The sequence below is a fragment of the Astatotilapia calliptera genome, chromosome 5 (genome assembly GCF_900246225.1).
Source record: "Astatotilapia calliptera chromosome 5, fAstCal1.2, whole genome shotgun sequence".
Taxonomy (NCBI): Eukaryota; Metazoa; Chordata; class Actinopteri; order Cichliformes; family Cichlidae; genus Astatotilapia; species Astatotilapia calliptera.
This window is the reverse complement of record NC_039306.1, coordinates 4,377,161-4,400,654: the sequence shown is the minus strand read 5'-3', so window position 1 is coordinate 4,400,654 and position 23,494 is coordinate 4,377,161. Positions and strand designations below refer to the sequence as shown.

The following is a 23,494-nucleotide window of genomic DNA, read 5'->3' as shown; positions in this document are numbered from 1 at the left end:
TCGCTCAATGCAGGATGGACACATTTGTGTAGTTTTATTCACACTGACACTGAGTTCAAGGTGCATGAAACTGATGGTGATGCTGACATTAAACTTGTGATGCTCCTCTGCTGTGATACAAAAACAATACATGGAAGTAAAACGTTAGCTCCACAGGAATAATCTTTGAAATGCAGCCTTTCACCTGTATTATGACTAGATTGCCATTTAAATAAAAGATTTTCCACTGTCTACTTATTAAGAATACAATAATCTTTGTTAAATATGAGCACAATGGAAAAACTTAATACTTTGTTCAAAAATATTCTCACTGAAAAAAACCTTTAAAATCGTGACATGAGCAAGTCTTACAGTACGATGATTTTATTTTGATAGGAAGTCCTCGGCAGAGTTTCACAAACTCAAGCACTGCCGTACATGCTGTTTGCATGAGCTTTCTGTCATCTGCTGTGTCTGTCTGATGAGGGGCTGACTTCTTCGTCTGCGTAGCCGCTGCTGTCCGACTGCATACTGTCACCGCGGACCACTTCACCTATACGAGGGAGCAAACACAGATATGTTCTCCAAACTCTGGGAAGTGCAGCACAAGTGCAGCAGCACACTGACCTACATAGGCACAGAAACACACACCTGCAGAGCTACTTGTGTACACATCTGTCAAGCTCTCATGTGATGCTGAATTCATATTCATGCTCAAACATTCACACACCAGCCACTTTAGCAGGTACGACCAGTCATTAACACATTTATCTAATTGACTAATCACATGGCTGCAAGTCAGGCATGTTCATGTTCAGACATGATCAAGGTGACCTAGTGAAGTTCACACTGACAATCAGAATGGGCAAGAAAGGTGATTTAGATTAAGTGATATGAAGCGTGGCGTGGTTGTTGGTGCCAGATGGGCTGCTCTTTGCATTTCTAAGGTTTACAGAGAATGGTGCAAAAAAAGAGACAATAACCAGTGAGCAGCAATTATGTGGGTGAAAAATTCCTTGTGGATGTCAGAGGAGAATGGCCTTGCAGAAGAGCATCTCTGAACACACAACACATCGGACATTGAAGCATTGAACCTTCCTATGGTGTGGTCAGATTCTGATGTAAACAACATGAAAGCACGGATCCATCCTGCCTTGCATCAGTGGTTTAGACCTGTGGTGGTGTAATGGTGTGGGTGATACTTTCTTGGCACACTTTGGCCCCCTTAGTATGAACTAAGCATTGTTTGCTCCTGACAATCCTTTTATAACTCCAACGTACCCATCTACTGATGGCTGCTTCCACCACCACGTCACAAAGCTCAAATCACTGTGGGTTCGCTGTACTGAAATGACCTCCACACACACCCGATCTCAGTGCAACACAGCATTTTGGGATGTGCTTGAATGGGAGATTCCCATCACAGATGTGCGCAGTACTGTCATTTCAATATAGAAAGTCTGAGGCAGGCTTTCAGCACCTTACTGAATCTGTGAAGAATTACGGCAGTTCTCAAGACAAAAAGGGGTCCAACCCAGCACGAGTAGTGTATATTTTTATACCTGGGTTTGCCTGAATTACTCAGTTCCTCATTTGACCTCAACACAAGACCTCCAGTAAGCTCAAAGTTTATTCACATGTAGCTGAGCAGTGTTACATGGTAACACCCTTTGACTTCACACATTTTAACTGTTATAACTGTGTGCATCTTTTTTTTTTTCTGTCAGCGAGTTTATGACCACTGCTAACTGCAAACAGCTATTTTAAAACTGTGACAAGTCAAATTCCCATAAACTGTGTTCACAAAATAAAAGTCAAGTTCCTCAAATGAGATGTGAGCACACAGGGTACCTTTGTATGGATGTTTTTTTGAAAATGGTGAGGTTGTAGTTCTTGGAGTTTCTGACTGTCCCAAGTCTTCCTCTCCTGCACTATGCACCTAAAAAGACAAGGGGAATGCCTGCTTAGTAACTGTTTAAAAATAATTTAATGAACAATTACACACAGCAAGAGCTGAAGAAGTCATTGCATCATAGATGTCTATCACTATACAGTGTTTGAAGCCAAATATAAGTGAATATAAGAGCCTCTTTTGTATCATTTGGTTAGGTTTTCAATACTTCTGATAAATAATATTGTTATTTGGCCTGTTTTTCTTTACATAACAAACAATAATCAATGATCAAAATCCTTTTGAAAGAGAAAAAATGTAAGCGCAAGACATATTCCTAATGCAGGCTGTATTCTGGGTCAAAGTGAGCAACACAAAACACCCACGTATTATGAATCATAAATGGTTCATCGCCAATACCAAACATTATCAGAGGAAAGAACATATGGAATATTTGAAGGTGAGATTGCTTTTGAGTAATAATTTGATCATTTTGTTATATCCATTTATACCATTTTCATCATGATGATTATGATGACTTGAGCCTGTTTGGAAAATGTTTACTGAATCAGTTTGTGACGTACTCAGTTTGCTTTTGTTTAATGAAAGTCAGCCAAGCATTGTTAAACTCTTTTCAAATGGTAGTGCTGAGATAACAAGCGACATGAAGCCTATTGTAAAACTACTGTACCTCTTCCAGCTCAAAGGAATTAACCTGCTGAAGGTTACTGGAGAGCTTGCCCAGGCTCTGATGCATCAGAGGATTCAGAAACTGTCCTTGCTTCTCTGAAGGAGACTTTTTCTCACCATAGAAACCATGCGAAGCATGACTAGAATCTGATGTTTTCGAAGAAGAGGATGGCACATCATCGCCTTCCCAGCCAGTCACAGTTATGCAGTAATGAGTGTAGCTACCACTGGGTTCCGAGACAGGAAGTGATCTAGATGCGTCCCCCCGCGTGGCCTCACCTGAAGAGGCAACATCGTCTGTGTGTGAATTCAGGTTAGACTTTGTCACGGAGGCTTGTAGACTGAATTTGTGTGATACAGAACAGGATTTATCTGTGCTTTCTCTCTCTGGGGGAGTCAAACTTTCCGGACTGTGTGTCCTTTGACTGCAAAAAGGTGCCCGGTGTACACTCTCGACTATCTGGGGGCAAATTAAATCGTATGTAACCTTGGCAACAGGCTTTAGTTCCGCTGTCCTTTTGTTAGTTTGTGTCAAACATGAGTCTGGCTCTGGCTGACATGAAAATGATTCAGAGTCGGTTTCTATGACAGTTTCTTCTGATAATGATGATGCTACAGATGTTCTTACACCCTGAGTCATGGAGTCATTTTCACCAGAGTCAACATCCTTTGGCTGTTTATTATCATCCCCCATCTCCGTTTCACAGGTTTTATTTCTGTCCTCGAGAATCTCCATGTCCGTCGTTGACTGTTGAGTTTCCAGCCCATTTTCACCGTCTGTGATCTGGTTAACATCCATAGCTGAATTATTGCTATTACATTCCTCCAAATCCAGCTTCTTGTTAACTCCACTCTTGTTTTTCCACACTATATCCACAACTTCTGGCAGGCTGGATCTTTTCCTGGGTGAAGGCTGTGGAGAGGTGGAGTCAGACCCCCGGGGAGAGCCCGTGTAGAGACACATCTTATTGACAGTGTCCTTCAGCCTCTCTACCGGAGAGCGTGGCTCACTTCGAATGCTGCTTCTGAACCGTTCGATCCTCTGCACAGAGGAAGAGAAGGTAAACTCCGGTGTGGACAGTTTCTGGAGAGGAGTGCGGGACACGTGGGAGTACAGGGAATAGAAAGCGTTGGCCATTGCTGTCAGCACTTGAACCTGTCTGAAACGACCTATGGGAATCAAGAGACTTATATAAATGGATATAATTTACCTTATCACAGATCAAATAATTATATACAGATTACAGCTACAGAAGTCAAAGCAAGCTAACCAACAGAAGAACTACAACTAGATAGTCTTACTAGCAAGAGAGAGGCTGGGGTCTTCTTCTCTTATCCGCCTTATTTGTGAATCCAAGAAGAGTCGGAAGTTGATGCCCTGAGCCTGAGAAGGAAAGGTAAAGAAACGAGGAGGGATGCGCACAGTAACCTGTGGCTCCTCACAGCCAAAACCCAGCTCATACAAAGTCTCCTCTGCATCCTCTGAACACAACTCGAGGACATCTGATATACTAGTGTGAGAAAAAGGAGAGAAAATGTTGTATTACAGCTAATGTAATCATCAAAGCATCAAAGATGCAACCACTATAGTGAATAATATGTTAGAAATGGTGTATACCATGTCATCTGAAAACCATTTTTGAAAATTTGGCGAATACTAAATCCTTTAAAAGACTTACGTTGATGTACTTTTCCAGGTTGAGGCAGAGAAGCAGCTAGAAGTTATGCTGTGGCCCAAGTTCATTGATGGCAAACATAGTCCTTGACGTGGGGTGCTGAACATAAGACGTGTCAGATGTTAGCCTGCATCCAACCTGCATGTTAAAGCCTTTATTTGTGCGTGATCTGTTTATTCTGACGTGTGGAAGAGTTGGTCACTGACCTGGTGAGCCTGCTCTTTTGTCTGAAGGACGGCTGTCGCACCAAGCTTCTTGGTCACCACACAGTGAAACAAAATTATAAATAAATAACATTAGATCATTTATTTATGTTTCTCTAATACTGATTTTGTAAAATTAAAAAGTCACATGATGGACAACAATCACACAGCAAGCTTTGTATATTACAAGTAAATTATTAAATGAGAAATGCCTTTAATATAGTGTAAAGATCACCTATGCTATATGCCTATGACTACCAGTTCTTTACCAAATATTTGTTGTTTTCCTGTTTTGCTGCTACTGCCATAACTACATGCTTATATGCTGACTACTCACCCAGGCTCAGGTTTAACATCTCCATCTTCTACCACAGAAGCTGAAACAAGGAAGGCATGTTAAAATAAATTACAACACCTCTGGGTTCAACAGTTTCCCCAGGCACAATACCACAGGGTTGCTCAAGGAAGAAATTCACTTATCAGGAAAGACAAAACGCTACAGAGGATATAAAGTTGTAGATATATTTCTATGATGTGAGTAAATGTAGAAAATCCCCTTCGGCGCTACTCTTCCTTCATTTAATGCAATGCTTCCTGCAAAGGGACAATCAAGATCTCTAACAAGCAACAACACCAACCTGTCTCAAATTAATAACTTCTGTTAATTAATGGCTGTGTAAATGAAGACTGAGCTTTCTTTGTTTGACAGCTTAAACCTTTAATAACTTTGTACTTTGAACACTGTATGGTTTCAGTTTTATTTCAGTAAGAGACGTGGAAAATATGTGAGTTAGTTTTTGGTATTTTTGTTGAATTATCTGTTTAATATTAGAAGGAATTTTGTTAGGTACACAATTTCAGCTGCGTATTAACACAAGTTTCTTATCAGTCATTCGCATATAAGCAACTCAATAAATTTAGGCATGTGGACATGGTGAAAACAACCTGCTGAAGTTCAAACTGAGCAGAATGGGGATGATTTACGTGACTTTGAATGTAACATGGTTGTTGGGGCCGGACGAGCCTCCACAGTTACCATATCTCAATCCAATAATAGCAACTTTGGGTTTTAGTGAAACAGAAGATTTGTATCACAGATTTACAGCCGACAAATCTGTAGCAACTGTTGAAAAACTGCTGAAAAAATGGGCCAAAATATCTGAAGAATGTTTCAGACCTCTTGTTCAGTCTATGCAACAAGTCTTAAAACCTGTGACCTTTGCTTACAATCCACTAAGCTTATTGTTCCAGAGTCCGAATATCCGCTAGGTGGTTATTAATGTTGTTGCTTAACCCCTACAACAACAATCATATAACAGTTTTTTCATATATGATCTCCATGTGATCCATAAGAATCTGTATATGTGTAAAGTTGTATTTTTTTTTAATAAGTGTGCCCATTCATGACATAACATAAGAGTTATAAACAAAATATCTTTCAAGCTTTCTCAAAAAACATCCTCATGGCACTGCACAACACTGGGTGTGTCACTGACATATAAACTGCTCAGTCTAATTTGAACATAAACAGAGATTTAAAAACATCAGGATGCACAGTCAAGTTTCCTATAGTAATATAGTCTGCTCTATTATTAGTCTTTTACAAGGGTAAGCAACTATTACGTCATTTGTACAGAGAACACATGAAGGTTAGTTTAAGGGCTTGACTAATCTTCAGATGAATATGAGAAAAGTAGTGGTTATGGCTACGTCTTCAGGAAATTAATGCAAAACTATTCTCAAGAAATATCTGGGGTTGTCATTATCTGCAGTTTCCTTTTTCCTTTAACAGGAATTAATATGTTAGATGCAGTCACGTGAAGACAAACACTCAGTCTGATTTAGAAGAGTTAGCAGAGAGAGCAAGGGGCAGGACCTTTGACATCTCCAGTCAATCAATGTGAATTATCCAGAAACACTCCTTTGCTATTCTCACACTGACTCAGTGGCACATCGCACACTCTTTGTACTAGGGAGCTGACACAGAGAGCTAACCCCAGGCAAAAATCTATGTAATTCCTAAAATTCCTTTAGGATAACACTAAGTATGCATGCAGTCATGTATATTTGTCTTCCCATGCATGAACATATACAGCGTATGCTTACCATCTGCTCCAAGACCCAGGTCATCAGCAAAGTTACCGGCTTGGAGCACAGACTCTGAAGACAAGAAAGTCACAGACATGAATAATTACATGAGAAATACTTTTAAAATAAATTTTAAAAATGTAATGTAGACTTCCTCCATGTACATTATTATGAATGTAGCAAATATGAGAAACCTGTATTTTACCTCACCATTTCGTTTTCGTGCAAATTAAAACTTAAAATCGCCTACTGCATCTCCAAATGAGTAACAAATTCTACTTTTTACTCCACCACAATCTTTTGACAGCTTTAGTTCCTTATCGTACTATGACACACAAAACATCCGTCTATTTGTTGTCCTGCAAACATGTACGTAAATAGGAGCTGAGCAACCAAAGTTGACACACAGGTTTATCTTTGGCCTCTGAAGGTTCTTATCTGTATCAGCTATAATGACATCATCAGGTTGCCTACCATCTATCTAACAACAGGCTAAAATCTCAGAACAAACAATGCTGTTGCGTGTAATAGTTAAACATAATAAACTCCTTGAGGTTCGGTGATTCATTTGAATGAAAAACAGCTCAAATTAGGAACACTGACAACATGTCTGTGCAGGTTCTCAGTCATCCAGGTCATCGTAGTCTAAGGAGCTTGAAAAGAAAAGCGTCTGGACTTCTGTAAGTTGCTTGAAGACGTTTCACCTCTCATCCAAGAAGCTTCTTCAGTTCTAAGGTCAAATGGTGGAGAGTCCCAGATTTAAACCCAGTGGAAGTTTCCCCCCAAAGAGGGACAAAGGACCCCCTGATGATCCTCTACTACTACTACTAATCACATGAGCCAAGGTGTGAAAACGGATGTGGGTCACAATCAGCCAGGGTTTCGGGTGAGCTCATTGTGAAACCTCCCCCCAACCTATCATGTGATTTCCTGAGGTCAGATGGCCAATGTGGAGAGATTTGAGAGAGACCAAACAGCCACTTCACAAGCGCATGGCACAACATAGAAGAGCCACCTCCACGGGACAAGACTCAGCAGTCCATCTGCATCTAAAGGACAAAGGTCACTCTTTCGAGGATGCCAATGTTCACACGAGAGGACAGATGGTTTGAAAGAGGAGTGAAAGAAGCCATTTATGTCCACTGCGAGCGACCATCTTTGAACAGAGGCGGTGGTTTACGACACCAACTCTCTGCCATCTATAATCAAGTTTTGAGATCCCTTCCCAGACGCCTTAACGCCCACTCACATCCTGGGCCATCTGACCTCAGGAATTCGCATGATAAGGTGGGGCCAGGTTTCACAATGAGCTCACCCGAAACCCTGGCTGATTGTGACCTGCACCTGTTTTCACACCTTGGGTCATGTGATTAGGTGGAGGATCATCAGGGGGTCCTTTTGTCCCTCTTTGGGGGGAAACTCCCACTGGGTTTAAATCTGGGACTCTCCACCTTTTGACCTTAGAACTGAAGAAGCTTCTCGGATGAGAGGTGAAACGTCTTCAAGCAAGTTAAAGAAGTCCAGACGCTTTTCTTTTCAAGCTCCTTAGAACACTGACAACAGAAACATTTGATAACATAACATCAGAATCTGAAACCCTGATAAAAGTATCAGTATGCAGTATTATGAAAAGTAATACTGCATGCCAATATATTTTAAAGCTGAGGTTTGTTTCAGCTCCTACTCACCAAAACTCAGCTGACCGCTGTTCTCTGAGCAGGCATCTGACCTGTAAAATATTCCAATATTTAAAACATGAACACACCCACTGTGAGATCCAATCAGTGTCATGCTTTTATCAAACGAGTGATTAAGTTTGCATAGATAGCTTCATCTGCAGCACGATACTGCCAGAGCTCGTGAGAGCTGCTTCTTAATCAACTTACTGTTGGAATCTGTCAGCTTCCTCTTGTAGGTGTAATAACTCCTTCAAACTAGCCTGGTTACGCTCTCCTATTTCTTTTACTGTACTCTTTTCTGGTGTTACAGGCCATTTCAGTGAAAACGCAGACTATGCAAACTCATTGACCACTAAATGCAACTTCCTTCTTGATAACTGACATAATGTGAACTAATCTGTCTGTGTTCCTTGCAGCAGTTTGATGGGAAAAAAAAGGAAATGATTATTTCCTCCTAGTTATATCATTTTCCCTCTTCTATAAGGAAATATTACAAAGAGTGAAGCAGCAGAAGTTAATTGTGAGGTTTAGTTTGTATGTGATGAAAAATTCTTACGTCTGAAGACATCTATATGTTGATACTCTGGCCACATATTTTAATCATACTCAGTAACAGGTACCTTCTGTGACACTTAACACTGGTTGATCTTCTGCAAACAAGTGTTCCCAAGACAGCAGAAGGTCAGTTCGGAGCACTGGTTTTATAGTTTAAAGTTCATTGTAAAATTATTTTTTTCCAATGGAACAATAATAAGTCATCATCAAAGTTGACTTTGGTGAAAAACAATACTGCGGCTGCCTTGCTGCAGCGTCTTCCTGGAACACCTGACTTCAGAGAGTTTCCACTTGCTACGCGCTGCTCTTTGTTAACCAGTTTCCAGTGACTTACAACTTGTCCTTTAGTGCTCAAAATATCATCTTACAAGAAAAACAAGCAGTAAAACAAGTTGACTTACCCACAGCTGAGAAGCCAGTTCTCAATCTTTCCTGCAAGGCATCCTGTGGAAATCGCACTTAAGATTATGACTGATCCCCACTGAAGGAACACATGCATTGTGCTATTATTAACTGACACTTAGCCGCTTGTTGTCATGTATATCCTGTTATAAACTCGTGTTATTTTTGCTATTGGTCACAACAAATATATTTTTTAACCCACTATTTATTCTTTACCCAATAAACAGGGTATCCAGCTACTTAGGTATCTTCAAGTTCATCTGGTCACTTGATGTATGCTGAAGATAGTTAATAATAAACCACCATGGAGGACGATCCCTCCCACGTTCCAGAATCTGCTCTTACCATCAGAGAACACATCATCGTCCGCTATGGAGGCAGATGGGAACGGGCACAGAGGCCCTTCCGGGTCTTCCAAAGTGACCCGCTGACGGCTGCTGTTGATCCATGCTCGCCGCCTCACTGTGGAGGACGAGCTCTCCATCGCTTCAATTCACAGGACAGCCGGGGGACATGGCTCTGTCAAAGCTGCCAAGGTGCAACAAAAGAGCCGGGGATGAAATGTTGAAGCAGCAACACAGTGTTAGGCTTTAATGTTTACTTTAGGAGAATGAACACCTCTTTACTCTAAAGTCAATTGTATTCAGGATTTTCAGTGATATTTCCCTTCTCATTAAAATTGAGCCATTTTTGCATAGGGATATTAACAGCCGCTTCCTTATCAGTAGTGTTTCTAAGACATCTGTGCATAGATTATACTTGATATTGCAGTAAAAATGAGGTGGCTACACGCAAATCAATCTAGCTATGACATTAAGTTCAGAGACTATACTGCTTAAGGCTCATCAAAGTCAGACAAACAGTTCAGGTGAAATATTGTACCTCCAGGACAGCTGGAGACAAGATAACAGACACAATATAAAACATGTATAGATAAATATTCATTAAGAATTGGTATGTTATGGTTAAATGTTCATGAAGTGAATTTAGCAGTGCGAACCACATATAAACACAGATAATAGAAAATGATATAAGGTCGCTTCTAGTTGCCTTCAGTATGACTGACTAACAGTTCAGTCTAAATCCCTTCAAAGTAAAAGCAGTTATTATTAATTAAAGGTCGTAATTTACTTTAATGTGTAAGGGAAACCAAGTGTAGTTTAGATAAATTTATCGATGAGATGTAAACCATTAAATATATATGATTATACTAATTAAGAATAATTATTTACTTACTTAATAATACAGCTTACAGGAGCCGTATGTTGGATGTGTGTTCTCGATAATGAGACGGAGTAAGATTTTCTCCATTCAGCTACAGCGAAGCGTCTACATGCTGCCTTAGAGCTCAATCAATGCTGACAACCGAAAAGCAGCCTTACCTTCATCGGCTCGGGTTTCAGTTCTGTATCAGAGGCGTTCTTTGTCTCGTTTCCTGTATGTGGCGACTTAAATACGAGACACTTCATCTGCAATCTTTACAAAACACTTAAAACTGCATCCAGCAGGCTCCCGTTTATCAACGACCGCTCGACGATTCTGGTGATTTCCTTTCGAAAGCAGTCAGTTATAAGTCGGGCTGAATATGCGCGGATCTTGGCGGTGAAGCGGTTTGAGAAGCCTTTGTAGGAAGTAACTTTGCATCTCGTCTGAAATACAAAAGTTTTATCAGCGTGGGATGCAGCTGCTGCACATCCTGCAGAAACAAAAACACAGACAGGTCTGTGGAAATGTCAGAGGCAAAGCTGATGCGACACGAGTGATTTGAATGCAAATCATATGACAGGCAAATAGTGCTTGTTTTTTTTGCACCTCTCCTTTGATATTTGAATTTTACAAAACAAATAAATATTATTTTTGCGTCCAGTGGCCCACAATCATTTTCTTCAGTCGTTTTATTGCGAGGTGTGTAGTTGTTCTCAATGCAGCTGGGAAACTACTTAAAAAGAGCAATGAGTCGCTGAAAATCATAAATAGAAAAAGAAAAAGCAGATTTGCTCTATCTTAGTGTACCATGAAGACACCAAAAAAGTGTAGCCTTGCTAATGCCATGGGAGTACAGAGGCCATTTGTAGCCATCACCCCAACATCCCAGTGCAGTGTGCCACTTAATGCCAGTTTGACATTTTAGCATAATTTTTTGCACTGACTAACACATGTGATGTATCCTCTAAATTTGACTATAGTGACAATCTCTAACTATAGGGCCCATCCTCCTGAAGGGTCTGATTCATCTAATCATTATGCCCAGGTCTTCTACCAGAGGCCTGGGAGTCTGAAGGTCCTGCACATTATGTTGGGTACTCTGGGACTGCACTCCTCTGGACAGAGATGCTCATATATATATTAGAAGGAGCTGACATCAGAAATCCTACCAGCGGCTAGAAAAAGATGACTTACAGGACAGCACAGAGGCTCTGATCATGGCAGCACATGAACAGGCCCTAAGCACCATAAAGGACAGGACTCTACCACAGCTGACAGAACCCAAACTGCCGACTGTGCAACGGCGCCCCAGAGACTATCCAACACATAGTAACAGGATGCAAGACACAAGCTTGGACTGCATACCCTGAGAGATACAACCAAATGGCTGGGATAGTGTACAGGAACATCTGTGTTGCATATGGATTACAAGAACAGCAAGGTCCTAATGTCCTGTGAGACTTCTGAGTTCCAGACCGACAAGCAGCTGCGGGTCAACCAACCAGACATAGTGATGACTGTGGTAATACCAGTAGACAGCAACATTGGGAAGGAGCACGAGGAGACAGAGAACTACCAGAAGCTGAAGGAACAACTGGAGCAGATGTGGAGGAATAGCTCAAAGTAATCGTGGTGGTAAGAGGAGCTGTAAGAAGCTGTAACCCTGCAGATTCCTCGCACAACATCAGAGGTCTCTTGTCAGAAGAGGGCAGTCCTGGGATTTAGAGTATTCAGAAATCAGGACTATCCATGCAGTAAAGTACAAAAAATGTGAAAATAAGCGTCATTTAATGAAACCAGTAAAGATACGAATGAGTTGAACTCAGTTCTGCCCAGTATTTATTGAATTTTATTATAACCTTAAAATGAATTGCCCACCCCTGATTTAGGCTATTTATTAATCAACATTTGTCACCTGATTAATAAATAACATTTTTTATTTGATTATTCTTACTTTTTAATAATCACCTACAGGTAAAAAGCTGTAAAAGTCATGTTTTAAATAAATGTTAACATTTTCCACTATGATGCATATCTAGTATTTTCCTTTAAATATTCACAAAAAATCACTTAATGTAGAAACTGTTAATTTAAAAAAACAAACTGTGCCATTGAAACGCAGGAGCAATGGTTTCTGAAAATAACTGTGGGTCCACATTTACAAGTTTTTCAGATATTTTGCATGTAGGCTGTAGTTTTATTTATCTGTTGTAAGGACAGTACTGTATTTTATCAAATGCTGTAGTGATGTTACTTTCTGGGCTAATACTGGACAAAAAGCTGATGTTATGATTGTCTGCATAGTAAAGTATATGATGAAAAGCCTCTCTTTAACGGTATCGTATCACTCCATTTATTTCCAGACTACATGAATGCTTCAGTTAGTGCTGCTAGATCAGTTCAGAGTGTGGTGGTGTCATGCATGCATCAATGTGTGTCGGTAGAAGTATTCATATCTGCGTCTAATTGAAGAAGTGTCAGCGATGGAGTTCACACAGAGGTGGGTGGCTGCAGGACTGGCCTGGGGATGGGCTCCACCCTCTCTCTCCTGTTTACACGGGCACATGTGCTGCCGTATTGACAGCCCCCTCACGAATCCTAATAATACAAGCCCTCCCACAGGCGAGCCATTTTCTCCTCCCCGCGCGGTTCATAGCCAGTGTGTGCGTGTGATGGGGAAATCTTCACCGCCACCCTGGCCAACTCCTCCCGCCTCCTTGCCGTTTCCCGACCCACCGGGCGCCACCAGGGAGTGGCCAGTGGCCACGGAGGCAAGACTTAAATACCCATGCGGCCTTCCTCCTTTCCCACCTCCGTTTTCAAACCAATACACGAGCCTTAATGTCTCAGATGGACAACACAGGCTCAAGTATCTGACCGAATAAAGGCGATCGCCCATATTCCGAGAACTGTTTACTCATGGCGTCTTTTAAGCGGAAAAAGATAACCAAACGTCAATCATACTCAGGGGTACAACCTACAGTGCTTGGTTCCGCCCAGTCTTCTGCCTCTAGCCCAATTACATTGTCCGACTGATACTCGTTGGCAGAAACGCCCTTCTCCATTGGAGAAAAGAAGCGATTGCTCAAAAGAGGCTCTTAAAAGGGTGTGCTTCTTTTATTCATGGGAACAGTGCGATAGTGCAGCGAACAGGGGGTGAGTTTAATTTTTAATATGGCAAAACGCCCATTGTTGAATATATGGTTACCTATTTCGACTGGGAGATTTTTCCACTCGTATTCTTGTATTTTTGATATTAGATAAATACTTTCTACCGAAGAATATTGTACTAAGAACTAAAAGGGATAATAATTAGGTCATAGATGTTTGAATTAAACGTAAATGGAATTGGACTTGAGCTGTATAGGGGAGCTACTTTCATTTAATGACTTCCTCGTCAATACTTTCCACGATAAGCCTGTTAAAAACCTATACCGCGTGTTCTCCCCGACGTGGGTAGGCTGCCGCGTTCATAAATCGAACGCACCCACTGTTCTCCTTCAAAGAAGGGGGGGGCGTCAAGTTAGTGTGAAGTTGTGAAAAGTTGTCAAGCAGAAAAAAGAGCAGCGAAACTCCTCCCGTCTTCAAATTATGAGCAGTAAGTGAACTTTTTAAACTCACTGGCATGTTGTGGACGAACCGATAACTGAACAGTAAGGAGTAGAGTGGAAGTACGTTGTTTTCAATGTGTTCCGTGTCGTAAATGTGGCGTGTGCCGATAACGAAATGCCGAGTTGTTTTTTTAAAAAAGTGACCAACTAAGGTTACAAACCCGCTAATTTTTAAAATACACGGCTAACAACAATTAACCAACTGGTCACTTGTAACTTTACTTTTGGACTTAAATTAATAGGTAAGCAGATAGTGTCACTTAACTCCGTGCAACTGATGTGAGCTCACAGCTAGTTGTACTTACAGCGGTGGCTGAAAACATTTCGTTCACTTCAGCTCACACTTTACTTGTGAGTTCACGTTAGCTTAGCATGTAGCTGGCCCTGTGAGCACTTAGATTTTCTTGCACTTCTTGTCTGAATCGCCCCACAGCGGCCCCGAAAAACACCCTTTTTATTGTGTGTTCGTGGCCTGTGCTGTTCCGTGTGTTCCGTCCTTTTTATTACACGCAGTAGTAAGTTTCGATGTGTGATGTTTTTTTTTTTCTTGTGAAGTGCTTTAAGGAGATGTACTCTTACAAAAACTCTTCTTCCGCAGATCAGCAGCAGGGTGAAATGGCCGCTGTGGAGAGCGGTGGAGGCTTCAGTCAAAAGCGAAACACAAATTCACAAGTAGGTTACGGGACACATCCACTGGAGATACTGCCAGACTGAACTCATGTGCACTTCCCATCTGTTTGATCGCTTCTATGGCTCGTTTGTGTCGGGGTCTGTGAGGGTTGTTGATTTTCTCCCCAGAGCACATGTTACCGGGGTGGGGAATGGGCAGGTAAAAGTCGCCCACACGGGGTGTTCCCGTTAAACCCCGGCACTTCGTGTGTATTTCGCTCGGCCCATTTGGCCGGCCTTGGAGGGGGTGGCTAGCGGAGTGAGTCAGTTTATAGGGCAAACTAAAAGTGTGGGAGGGAGATGGGTGGGTTTGGGGGGAGGGGAAGCCAAGCCCGCCGCAACTCCACAAAAATGTGGTCCCTCCCATACCCCCTGCCCACTCCCCTGGAAAGGGCAAGAAAGTGGGTTAATTTTATTAATGAAGGTCTTGTTAGTAGTGGAGTGTGTATTTCTGACATCCAGAAAAGAGGTCCCTCTTCTTCTTTTTAATTAATCTACCACATCACTTGCATTTTTTTAAATCAGAAAATTAATTTGGAAAATAATTTTAATAGACATTTTAAACCATTTAATCTTGTATCGTAAATGCTCTGAATCATGTGCAACGAAGGAAAAAATAAACTCTAAAAATTCACTCTGTAATTTGTAATTTTCTGATTCAAAGTGAGTTGGACAAAGTGGGACAATATTTACATTTTACTGTGTTACTGGGCTTTCCAAACCAGGCTACACTTCCTCTTGTTTAGGGGATGCCACAGCGAAATATCCACCACCATCTCAGCCCATCTCTAACATCCTCATCCTCTACCAACCCTCTGTATGTCCTCCTTCACTAAATCTCTGTGGTCTTCCTCTTTTCCTCCTGCCTGGCAGCTCAGTCTTCAGCATCCTTTTCCAATATATCAATTTTTCCTCATCTGTGCATGTCCACCATCTTGGGCTCGCCTCTGTAACATTCTCTCTCACTCCACCTGACTTTTCCCCCAATATTATTTCTAAACCCATCCCTACTGGTCACGCCCAATGAAACTTGAAAGCAGCGTGCATACTAGAAGTGATTCACAGTGTCCGGATGACTAGAAACCACAGAAAGTGGATGATATTCCACGGGTTCAGGTGACTATGAGCGAAATAACCGCAAGCAATAGGAAGTGGGTGGGACCTGAGGTAACCCACGGACAAGACTACAAGTGAAAGTGAAGAATGCAACTGATTGGCACATGACCTGATGGTAAATGCGTTAGAGAGTTACCTAGGCAACAGAAGCGTGGAATGTCCACAAGTGACCAGCCGTCCGCTTTAAAGCAGCGACAAGCGATAGACTTCCAGTGTGTATGCAGCTCTGCCACGTCCAGTCCCATCTTCTGCCTTTGAGTTAGCGGCACCATCTTCACTCTTGCTGTCACAAACCACCCCAGACACTCATCTCCACCTGCTCCCCTGCCTGCACTCTCTTCTTCACCTAAACTTTATTATGTATTCTTTCAATCACATGCAAGTATCCAGCTTTACTTGAACATCCTGATATTTTGGCAGCTGTTACTTTTTTTTTTTTTTTTTTTTTTTTTTTTTTTGTAACTCTACATTGCATTTCTTATTTTTCTACTTTCTAAGTACTCCTTCATTTATTCTTTTTCCAGGACTCACAGCAGCCGTCACCACTCGCCTTGTTGGCAGCCACATGCAGTCGCATTGACACCCCAGGAGAGAACGATTCCCCTGCCGACCAGCACCAACAGAATCAGCAGCAACAACTGGACCTAAACCAGGCTGTTTTTACCTCCAGTGCCAACAGCTGGCAGGTAAACCCTCTCAGTGTTCAAGCATCCTCAGGCTCCAACACAGTCACCACAGATTCCTCAGGAGTGATGTCAGGAGGAGACCTCAACAAGAACAGGCAGGTGCTGTCGCCAGCTGTAAGCTCTCAGGGTCAGCAGCAGCAACAACAGCCCTTTGTAGTTGCTCAGGCGCCGTCAATGCAGGGTCAGCAGGTCCTTACCACTATATCAGGTATGATGCCTAACATCCAGTACCAGGTCATTCCACAGTTTCAGACAGTGGATGGCCAGACGCTGCATTTTACACATGCTCAGCAGGAGTCTGCTGTGCCTGCCGCAGCAGGACCAGGCCAGCAGTTTCAGATAGTGTCTTCTCCCAATGGCCAACAGATCATAACTGCGAGTAACAGAGCCGGTGCAGCAGGAAACATCATAACCATGCCCAGTCTCATTCAGGGAGCCATACCCATACAAAACATAAGTTTAGGCAATGGTTTGTTACAAAACCAGCCCCAGTTCTTGGCAAATATGCCTGTGTCTCTAAATGGAAACATCACTTTGTTACCCGTCACTGCTGGTGCTGCAGGGGGGGATACCAATGGTGGAGGAGAAGCAGTGGGAAACCAGCTCATGCAGCAGCAGCAACAACAGCCAGTGTCTTCCAACAGCGAGTCCGGCTACATGACCAGTGCTTCCACTGTCACTACACAGACGACCTCTTCTTATGGAGTTACCCAAAAGCAGAACAGCAATGGAGCTGTGACAGGGACTTTTCAGCAAAACATGGCCTCTTCTCTGGGTATCCCAATACAGCCAGACAACAGAGACAGGGTGCAGCCACAGCAAATCCTCATCCAGCCTCAGCAGGTTATCCAAGGTGGAGCGCAACTCCAAACCATCCAGGCCGGTACTGTTGCAGCCACAGGCGGTCAAGTGTTTACTCCAACACTCAGCCAGGAAGGGCTTCAAAATCTTCAAATCATGCCAAACACAGGGGCTATCCTGCTGCGCACCGTCGCCCCCAACGGCCAAGTGACCTGGCAGACCATTCAGATCCAGAATCCGACGGGAGCGCAGATCACACTGGCACCCGTGCAGTCCCTTCCCCAGCTCGGCCATGCTCAGGGAACAGCTACAGCTGGAGGAGTACCCGTCAACACCGTGCAGATCCCAGGGATCCAGACCATAAATCTTAACAGCCTCGGGGGGTCCGGGCTGCAGATGCACCAGCTGCCCATCACCATCGCCAGCACAGCAGGTCAGCCAGTGGCCTGATTTTCATTAACTGTTAATATTCAGCGTTAAAATGCATGCATAATATTTCCATCTATTATAACATGCAGGTTACTATATCAGCAGTTGGTGTGTTTAAGACCTGTTGATCTGACTTTCATTCGTATTAGATGCTTTTCTTTGGACCATTTAGTTTTCATAAATAATTTTAGATTCTATCTAAACACAAACAACTTTTTGTGTTTGTTAGAATTTCTGTTTAATTGGTAGTTAAAGAATTTGGTGTACATGGTAATTGTAAAGTATGTGACTTGCAGTTGGGTTTAGTAAACAATGGTTACCCTGGAAGATTAGATTTACTTTCTGTTTTTCTTTCCCTCTTTATCTTGTATCTTTGGATTGATTCCTTCACCTCTTACCTACGTAGTGAATTATACTGGTTGAACCAGTCTGGCTTGTTCAGTGCTTTTCTGACCTCGTTAGGCCACTTCACATGTTTGTGTTCCTGTTAAAGCTTTTGTTTCCCCTCTGACCCTACGTACCTCCACGTGCTGGTCCCATTACATGCAATTGTGGGTCAGCCACGACTTCTCTGTTATAGCAAGGGTGTAACTGCACCCCTCCCTTCTTTTTTCTTTTTACCCTTTTTTTTTTTTCCAAGTTTGGCCACTGGCAGCTCCTCCCAGTATGTCTGCATGTTTGTTGGGCTAGATGTTATCAAATTCCCCTGTTTGTAAAGAATCGCTGAGTCTGTTAACAGTGTTGTGAAATCGTATGCCTCCCAGCAGTTACATTTGCAGCAGGCTTTGTTTAGACTTGTTTTAGTTAATGGCTCATTTTTCCACATTTTACTCTGTCATTAAAGTTACTTAAGCATAATGGATAAAGACCAGATGACTAAAGTTGTCATTGTTACTGAAAATGTAGCTTATTTAGAAAAAAAGTTGTACTAACATTGGATTAGTACTGTTTGTTTTGGTTTTATGCCAATAAGGAGCTATGAGAAGAAAGCGCATAGCTCTTCAACCCTATGGTTTTTGGATCAGAAATTATAGAGCTGTATTTTAGATCTCTAACATGTAAAAATTTAACTGGTTTAAGCTTTTAGAGCAGCAGCTGTTTAATGAAGCACTAGATAAACTTTGTATGTTATGTCAGACTTTAGCATTTTTCTTTTCCGTTGCTACAGGAGAGCAGCCGTTACAGACGGGTGGAGAAAGTTTGGATGAAAATACAGCTATGGATGAAGAGGATATAAGCCCACCACCTCAAGGGCGACGTAACCGTAGAGAAGCATGTACCTGCCCCTTCTGCAAGGATGGAGAAGGACGGTATGTTACAGAGCCCTGTTATGGCAGTCTTCCTGTCTAAATGTTATTTTCCTTTTTACATGTATTTATTCAACAATCAGTCGTTGTTGTTAGCTATAAAACTGAACTACACAAAAAAGTTGAAGCAAACTTGTTTTTTCACAATCTTTTAAACAGAGACCTATTTGAATATCACTTGTTTTTAATTTCTCTCACGCTCATGATTTGTGGTTATTGCATCAAGCAGTGATCCGACTAAAAAGAAGCAGCACATATGTCACATCACTGGCTGCGGGAAGATCTACGGCAAGACATCCCACCTCAGAGCCCACCTTCGCTGGCACACGGGAGAGCGTCCCTTTGTCTGTAACTGGTCTTACTGCGGCAAACGATTTACCCGTTCAGATGAGCTTCAGCGCCATAAGAGGACACACACAGGTATAAGTGATGACTTAGTTTTATTGTATAAGTTTAACTGGCGTATTTTAGTTTCAGGCCCTGTTATTGTGCGGAGTCACTTGTCATGGCTTGCAGGGATGACTGAGTTGAACTGAGCCAACATTGTTTTATTATTAACAGCCCTCTTTTCCCAAATGTGTCTGCTGTGGGGAAAGTTCACTTTTATTCTTTAATGCGAAAACAGTGAAGATCAGAGGAATTCAGTGCAGCCTTTAACTATTCTAGACATTGACTGAAAATGCACGTGAGTGCAGATATCCAACATTGATGCTAGAATACGGCAGGTGTAACAGTCGTGCCCCAAGGTGGCCTATCTCACAAAATGTGCTACAAGTTGGAAAATGTCCCAGAGTTCACTGTGTGAAAACCGAATAAGCCAATGTGTGATAGGTGTTTGCCACATTAAATGGGGTGTAATTTTACAGTGTACGCCAGCACCAGCATGCTTGATTGAATAGGTCAGTGTTTACCAGCATCAGTACAGGAGCACAGAGATTCCCAGAACACAGATAGTAACAGGTAGAAAAAGTTGAGATGTTTCTGGTTTAAACTTCTTTTTATTAAGAAGTGTAAATGGTTGCTCACACAGACTGACTCCAATGGGTCAACTATTACCATATCTCAAATGGATCATTGACTGTGCAGCAAAAAGTCTGATATTATCACATGCATTTATTTATTTTTGTTTACCTTTCTTCAGGTGAGAAAAAGTTTGCGTGCACAGAATGTCCCAAACGCTTCATGCGCAGCGACCACCTCTCAAAGCACGTCAAGACCCATATGAACAAGAAACCGCCAACTGTTACCAGCAGCAACGCCGCCACCACAGTCTCACCTGACGCTGCTTCGCCTGCAGCAGGAACAGAAGCCGGCACCGGAGCGGTTTCAGCAAATGACCAGCACACCATCGTTACCATGGAAACCTTATCTGCAGAGAGCTTGGCTCGATTAGCCAGCAGTGGTATTAACATGATGCAGGTGGACTTTCACCAAATAAATGGCAATAGTTTCTAAATTGGTGGAGTAAAGTGGCCTTGGTGGATATTGTATTTGGACATTTGGGGCTTTAAAAAGGGCACCTTACTGCAGATGCAGAAGCTTTTAGAGGCTTCAGGCAGGAGAGGTGGTGACAGATGCAATGCAACAGACACTATAAATTTTGAGGACTGAGGGAGAAATATGTTTCCATCTCGTATTTGAGACCTTGGGCATTGAAGGCTCAGTTGGATTAAAATGTTAGACTAGAAAAATCACCATTTGATTTCCTTAAAATGGGAATGGCATTACACTAACATTTATCACACGTAAAGAACGGTCTTACTTGATAGTGGGATTGCAATTAAACACATAAGTCACCACACTTCATGTTGAATTTGTAGCTTATATTACGCTCTCTTTAATCTTATCTCTTCTTTAGCAAAGGGATAAATTCAGCCAGCCCCCCCATTGTTTGTTTTTGTTTTTTGTTTGTTTTTTGTTTTTTGTTTCTGAAGCTCTGTGCTTTGCCATTTTGCCATCCCTCCTCTCATAGATGCTTCCTTTCCCATCAGACTGGGCTCCTGTCTCACACATGCACCTCAGGCTAACTGACCACACATAAGATGAAAACAATCTTTAGCAGAACATATTCAGTTCTCAGATTGCAGTGCTGGGAGAACTGGATGTGTTCATAAACAGCAATCTGATTGCCACGGGAATAATATTTAAATGATAGGAGGTGGACCAGGACATGTACACATGACATCAGAGCCAGAAGCACTAATCAGTGCAGTGTAAGGATGTAGCTATCAGAGCACTGAGAGTAGCCCCAGCACACTTAAGCCATCATGCTTTGATATCTGTCATTAAAAAGCATTTTTTATGTAAATATGTATTTGGTTGTGTAAATGCTGCAGAAATTCTTAGTATAAGCAGGATTATCTTTCATGATTGCCTTTCAGATTTCTAAACCTTTCATGCACAATCAAGTTTAATATTGTTACTCCTACATTTATAAATGTATATGTAGATTAAATGTGTAAACCTCAGCCTTTCTGTCATAGAATAATGGATTCCATACAGTCCAGATCTTCCAGTACTTTTTCTTTCTGTGGTACTCTTTTTCCTCAACACTTTTTCTTGCATTCAGTTCAGTTTCTTTCTTTGGGTTAACTATTGTTTCATCATATCTGCTCAGAGTGATGGATTTTATAATAATTTCCAGACAGCGTAAATATGTAAGCTCAAAACCAAAGGTTCATACTCATTTTATAAACAAAACTTAAAAAAAAAAAAGTCTTTGGTCCATAAACTTTCTAATAATTTTTCTATTATAATGCACATGCTAAAGTTGTAACTGGAAAAAGTCCAGCTTGAGGCAAACCTTGAATTATTTTCCCTTTGTCCAAATAAGATGAAAAATGTACCAAGTCTTGTCATGAACAGTTGTGCTTCCCTTAACTATTGAAATGTTTTGTTTCTGCTTTGAGAAACAACATTTAAAAATTCTTTGCAACTCGAGATTAAGTCAATTGGGCAACAAGTGCTCTTATTTTTTGGCTCATTTTAAACAAGGGATTTTATATTGTTTGTATACAACTACTGCAAATGCCAACAGCTGGATTAAAATAATAAATATACTTTGTCTCATTTCTTTGTATCAGTCCAACACACGCACATACATGCAGTTTGTTGAAAACATTTCAAATTATGACTTAAATTTCACTTGGACATAAAGAATTACTGGACAAAAATTAATTTACAGAGAAAGTAAAACATTGAACGACAATTAAACCTTTGACTCCCTCTAGTGTTGGAATCACATGTCTACACATTGTCCGCACACATCACATTGTCCGCCTCGGGCTTGAGTTTGTTGCAGACTGCAAAGAGAAGTTATTATCTTGGATTAGACGGTGAAATCCTGTCTTTGATGGGACTTAAGCCCATCATTAAATCCCTTCACTGAACGATATGTGCTACTTGTCTTCAGAAAGCACTGCCATCCTTGCATGTGTTATTTCCAATAAAAACAGGAGATAATTCAAATCCCTATTAGCATTGCAGGGAAACAGTTTATACATTGCATAAAAAAGCTGGATATCTGTATTGATATGGCCTGGGTGATGTATTAGGAATGAAAGTTTGCCACATTATTATTTGATTTAAAAAAAAAAAAATCAAGCTACAGAGGGCTCAATATAAAGGCACCCCCCCAAAAAATTTCATTTTGCCCACATTTCATTCCAGCAATTCAAAATAGTAATCAGTAGTTTGTAAGGACCCCACATGTTTGTATGCGTGCCTGTCATTGGCCAGAAGATTTGCTGGCTTGATTGATGCATTCATCCTGGAGGAGCTACCTGAGCAACCTCTGTACGGTCCAGGTTGCCTCATGCTACCAGTAGTGACACAGACCCAAGCTAAAAGCAAAACTGGTGAAAAAACAGCCAGAAAAGATGAGGGGAAAATGTCAGCGGCCTCCACTTGTGAAACCATTCCTGTATTGGGGGTTGTGTCTATGTTGCACAACTGGTGACCTGTTATAAATCTCATGAACACCCAAGCAGCTGAAACTGATCTACAACCCTCTGTGCTATACCAGATCCATATCCCGGAGCTTTAACTGACTCAATTACATACTGTGATTAAAAATTAAAGGAACGTTTTCTTCTTTTACTACATAATCAAGCTACTAATTTACATTTATGGGTTGTGTTAAATGTTAAAGTTCCTAAGTTTGGCTTATCTTATTATTGTGTAAATACACTGCTCAAAATAAATAAATAAATAAATAAATAAAGGGAACACAAAAATAATACATCCTAGATCTGAATGAATGAAATATTTATATGAAATACTTTGTCCTTTACATAGTTGAATCTGCGGCCAGCAAAATTAAAAGGGTTTTTTTGTTGTTATTGTTGGTTTTTTTGGGGTTTTTTTAATGATCAATGGAAATCAAATTTAGCAACCCATGGAGGTCTGGATTTGGAGTCAAAATAAAAACAGAAAAACACAATACAGGCTGATCCAACTTTGATATAAAGTCCATAAAACAAGTCAAAATGAGGCTCAGTCATGTGT

At 41.4% G+C, this 23,494-nt stretch overlaps 2 protein-coding genes across 8 annotated transcripts; one reads left to right on the top strand and one right to left on the bottom strand.

Moving 5' to 3' along the window:
- Nucleotides 1–10: 10 nt before the first annotated feature.
- Nucleotides 11–12,310, bottom strand: tespa1 (thymocyte expressed, positive selection associated 1). 3 transcript variants are annotated; one of them, XM_026166756.1, is made up of 12 exons: nucleotides 10,400–12,310; nucleotides 9,509–9,691; nucleotides 9,163–9,205; nucleotides 8,216–8,256; nucleotides 6,546–6,599; nucleotides 4,777–4,816; nucleotides 4,443–4,490; nucleotides 4,240–4,335; nucleotides 3,863–4,071; nucleotides 2,562–3,730; nucleotides 1,831–1,918; nucleotides 11–532 (listed from the first exon to the last, which is right to left on the bottom strand). In XM_026166756.1, exons 2-12 carry the CDS (start codon nucleotides 9,645–9,647, stop codon nucleotides 441–443), a joined length of 2,019 nt encoding a protein of 672 aa, XP_026022541.1. In that variant the 5' UTR covers nucleotides 9,648–9,691; nucleotides 10,400–12,310; the 3' UTR covers nucleotides 11–440. The 3 variants fall into 3 exon arrangements, with proteins under 3 accessions (XP_026022541.1, XP_026022540.1, XP_026022542.1); XM_026166755.1 differs by having other exon boundaries at nucleotides 10,546–12,310; XM_026166757.1 differs by having other exon boundaries at nucleotides 4,443–4,487; nucleotides 10,546–12,310.
- Nucleotides 12,311–13,820: 1,510 nt separating this feature from the next.
- Nucleotides 13,821–22,047, top strand: sp1 (sp1 transcription factor). 5 transcript variants are annotated; one of them, XM_026166750.1, is made up of 6 exons: nucleotides 13,821–13,967; nucleotides 14,579–14,652; nucleotides 16,290–17,685; nucleotides 18,850–18,991; nucleotides 19,215–19,408; nucleotides 20,130–22,047. In XM_026166750.1, exons 1-6 carry the CDS (start codon nucleotides 13,961–13,963, stop codon nucleotides 20,441–20,443), a joined length of 2,127 nt encoding a protein of 708 aa, XP_026022535.1. In that variant the 5' UTR covers nucleotides 13,821–13,960; the 3' UTR covers nucleotides 20,444–22,047. The 5 variants fall into 5 exon arrangements, with proteins under 5 accessions (XP_026022535.1, XP_026022536.1, XP_026022537.1 ...); XM_026166751.1 differs by having other exon boundaries at nucleotides 13,822–13,967; nucleotides 19,218–19,408; XM_026166752.1 differs by lacking the exon at nucleotides 13,821–13,967 and adding an exon at nucleotides 13,977–14,040.
- Nucleotides 22,048–23,494: the final 1,447 nt, after the last annotated feature.

Bases quoted from the DNA above. Each gene is read 5' to 3' on its own strand.
- tespa1 (XM_026166756.1), bottom strand. From the start codon at position 9,647: ATGGAGAGCTCGTCCTCCACAGTGAGGCGGCGAGCATGGATCAACAGC. The intron at 4,491-4,776 runs GTGAGTAGTCAG...GTGGTGACCAAG, and splicing joins GATGTTAAACCTGAGCCTGG to AAGCTTGGTGCGACAGCCGT. The intron at 533-1,830 runs GTACCCTGTGTG...TCCCTCGTATAG, and splicing joins AAAAAAACATCCATACAAAG to GTGAAGTGGTCCGCGGTGAC.
- sp1 (XM_026166750.1), top strand. The intron at 17,686-18,849 runs GTCAGCCAGTGG...CCGTTGCTACAG, and splicing joins CACCATCGCCAGCACAGCAG to GAGAGCAGCCGTTACAGACG. The intron at 18,992-19,214 runs GTATGTTACAGA...TATTGCATCAAG, and splicing joins TGCAAGGATGGAGAAGGACG to CAGTGATCCGACTAAAAAGA.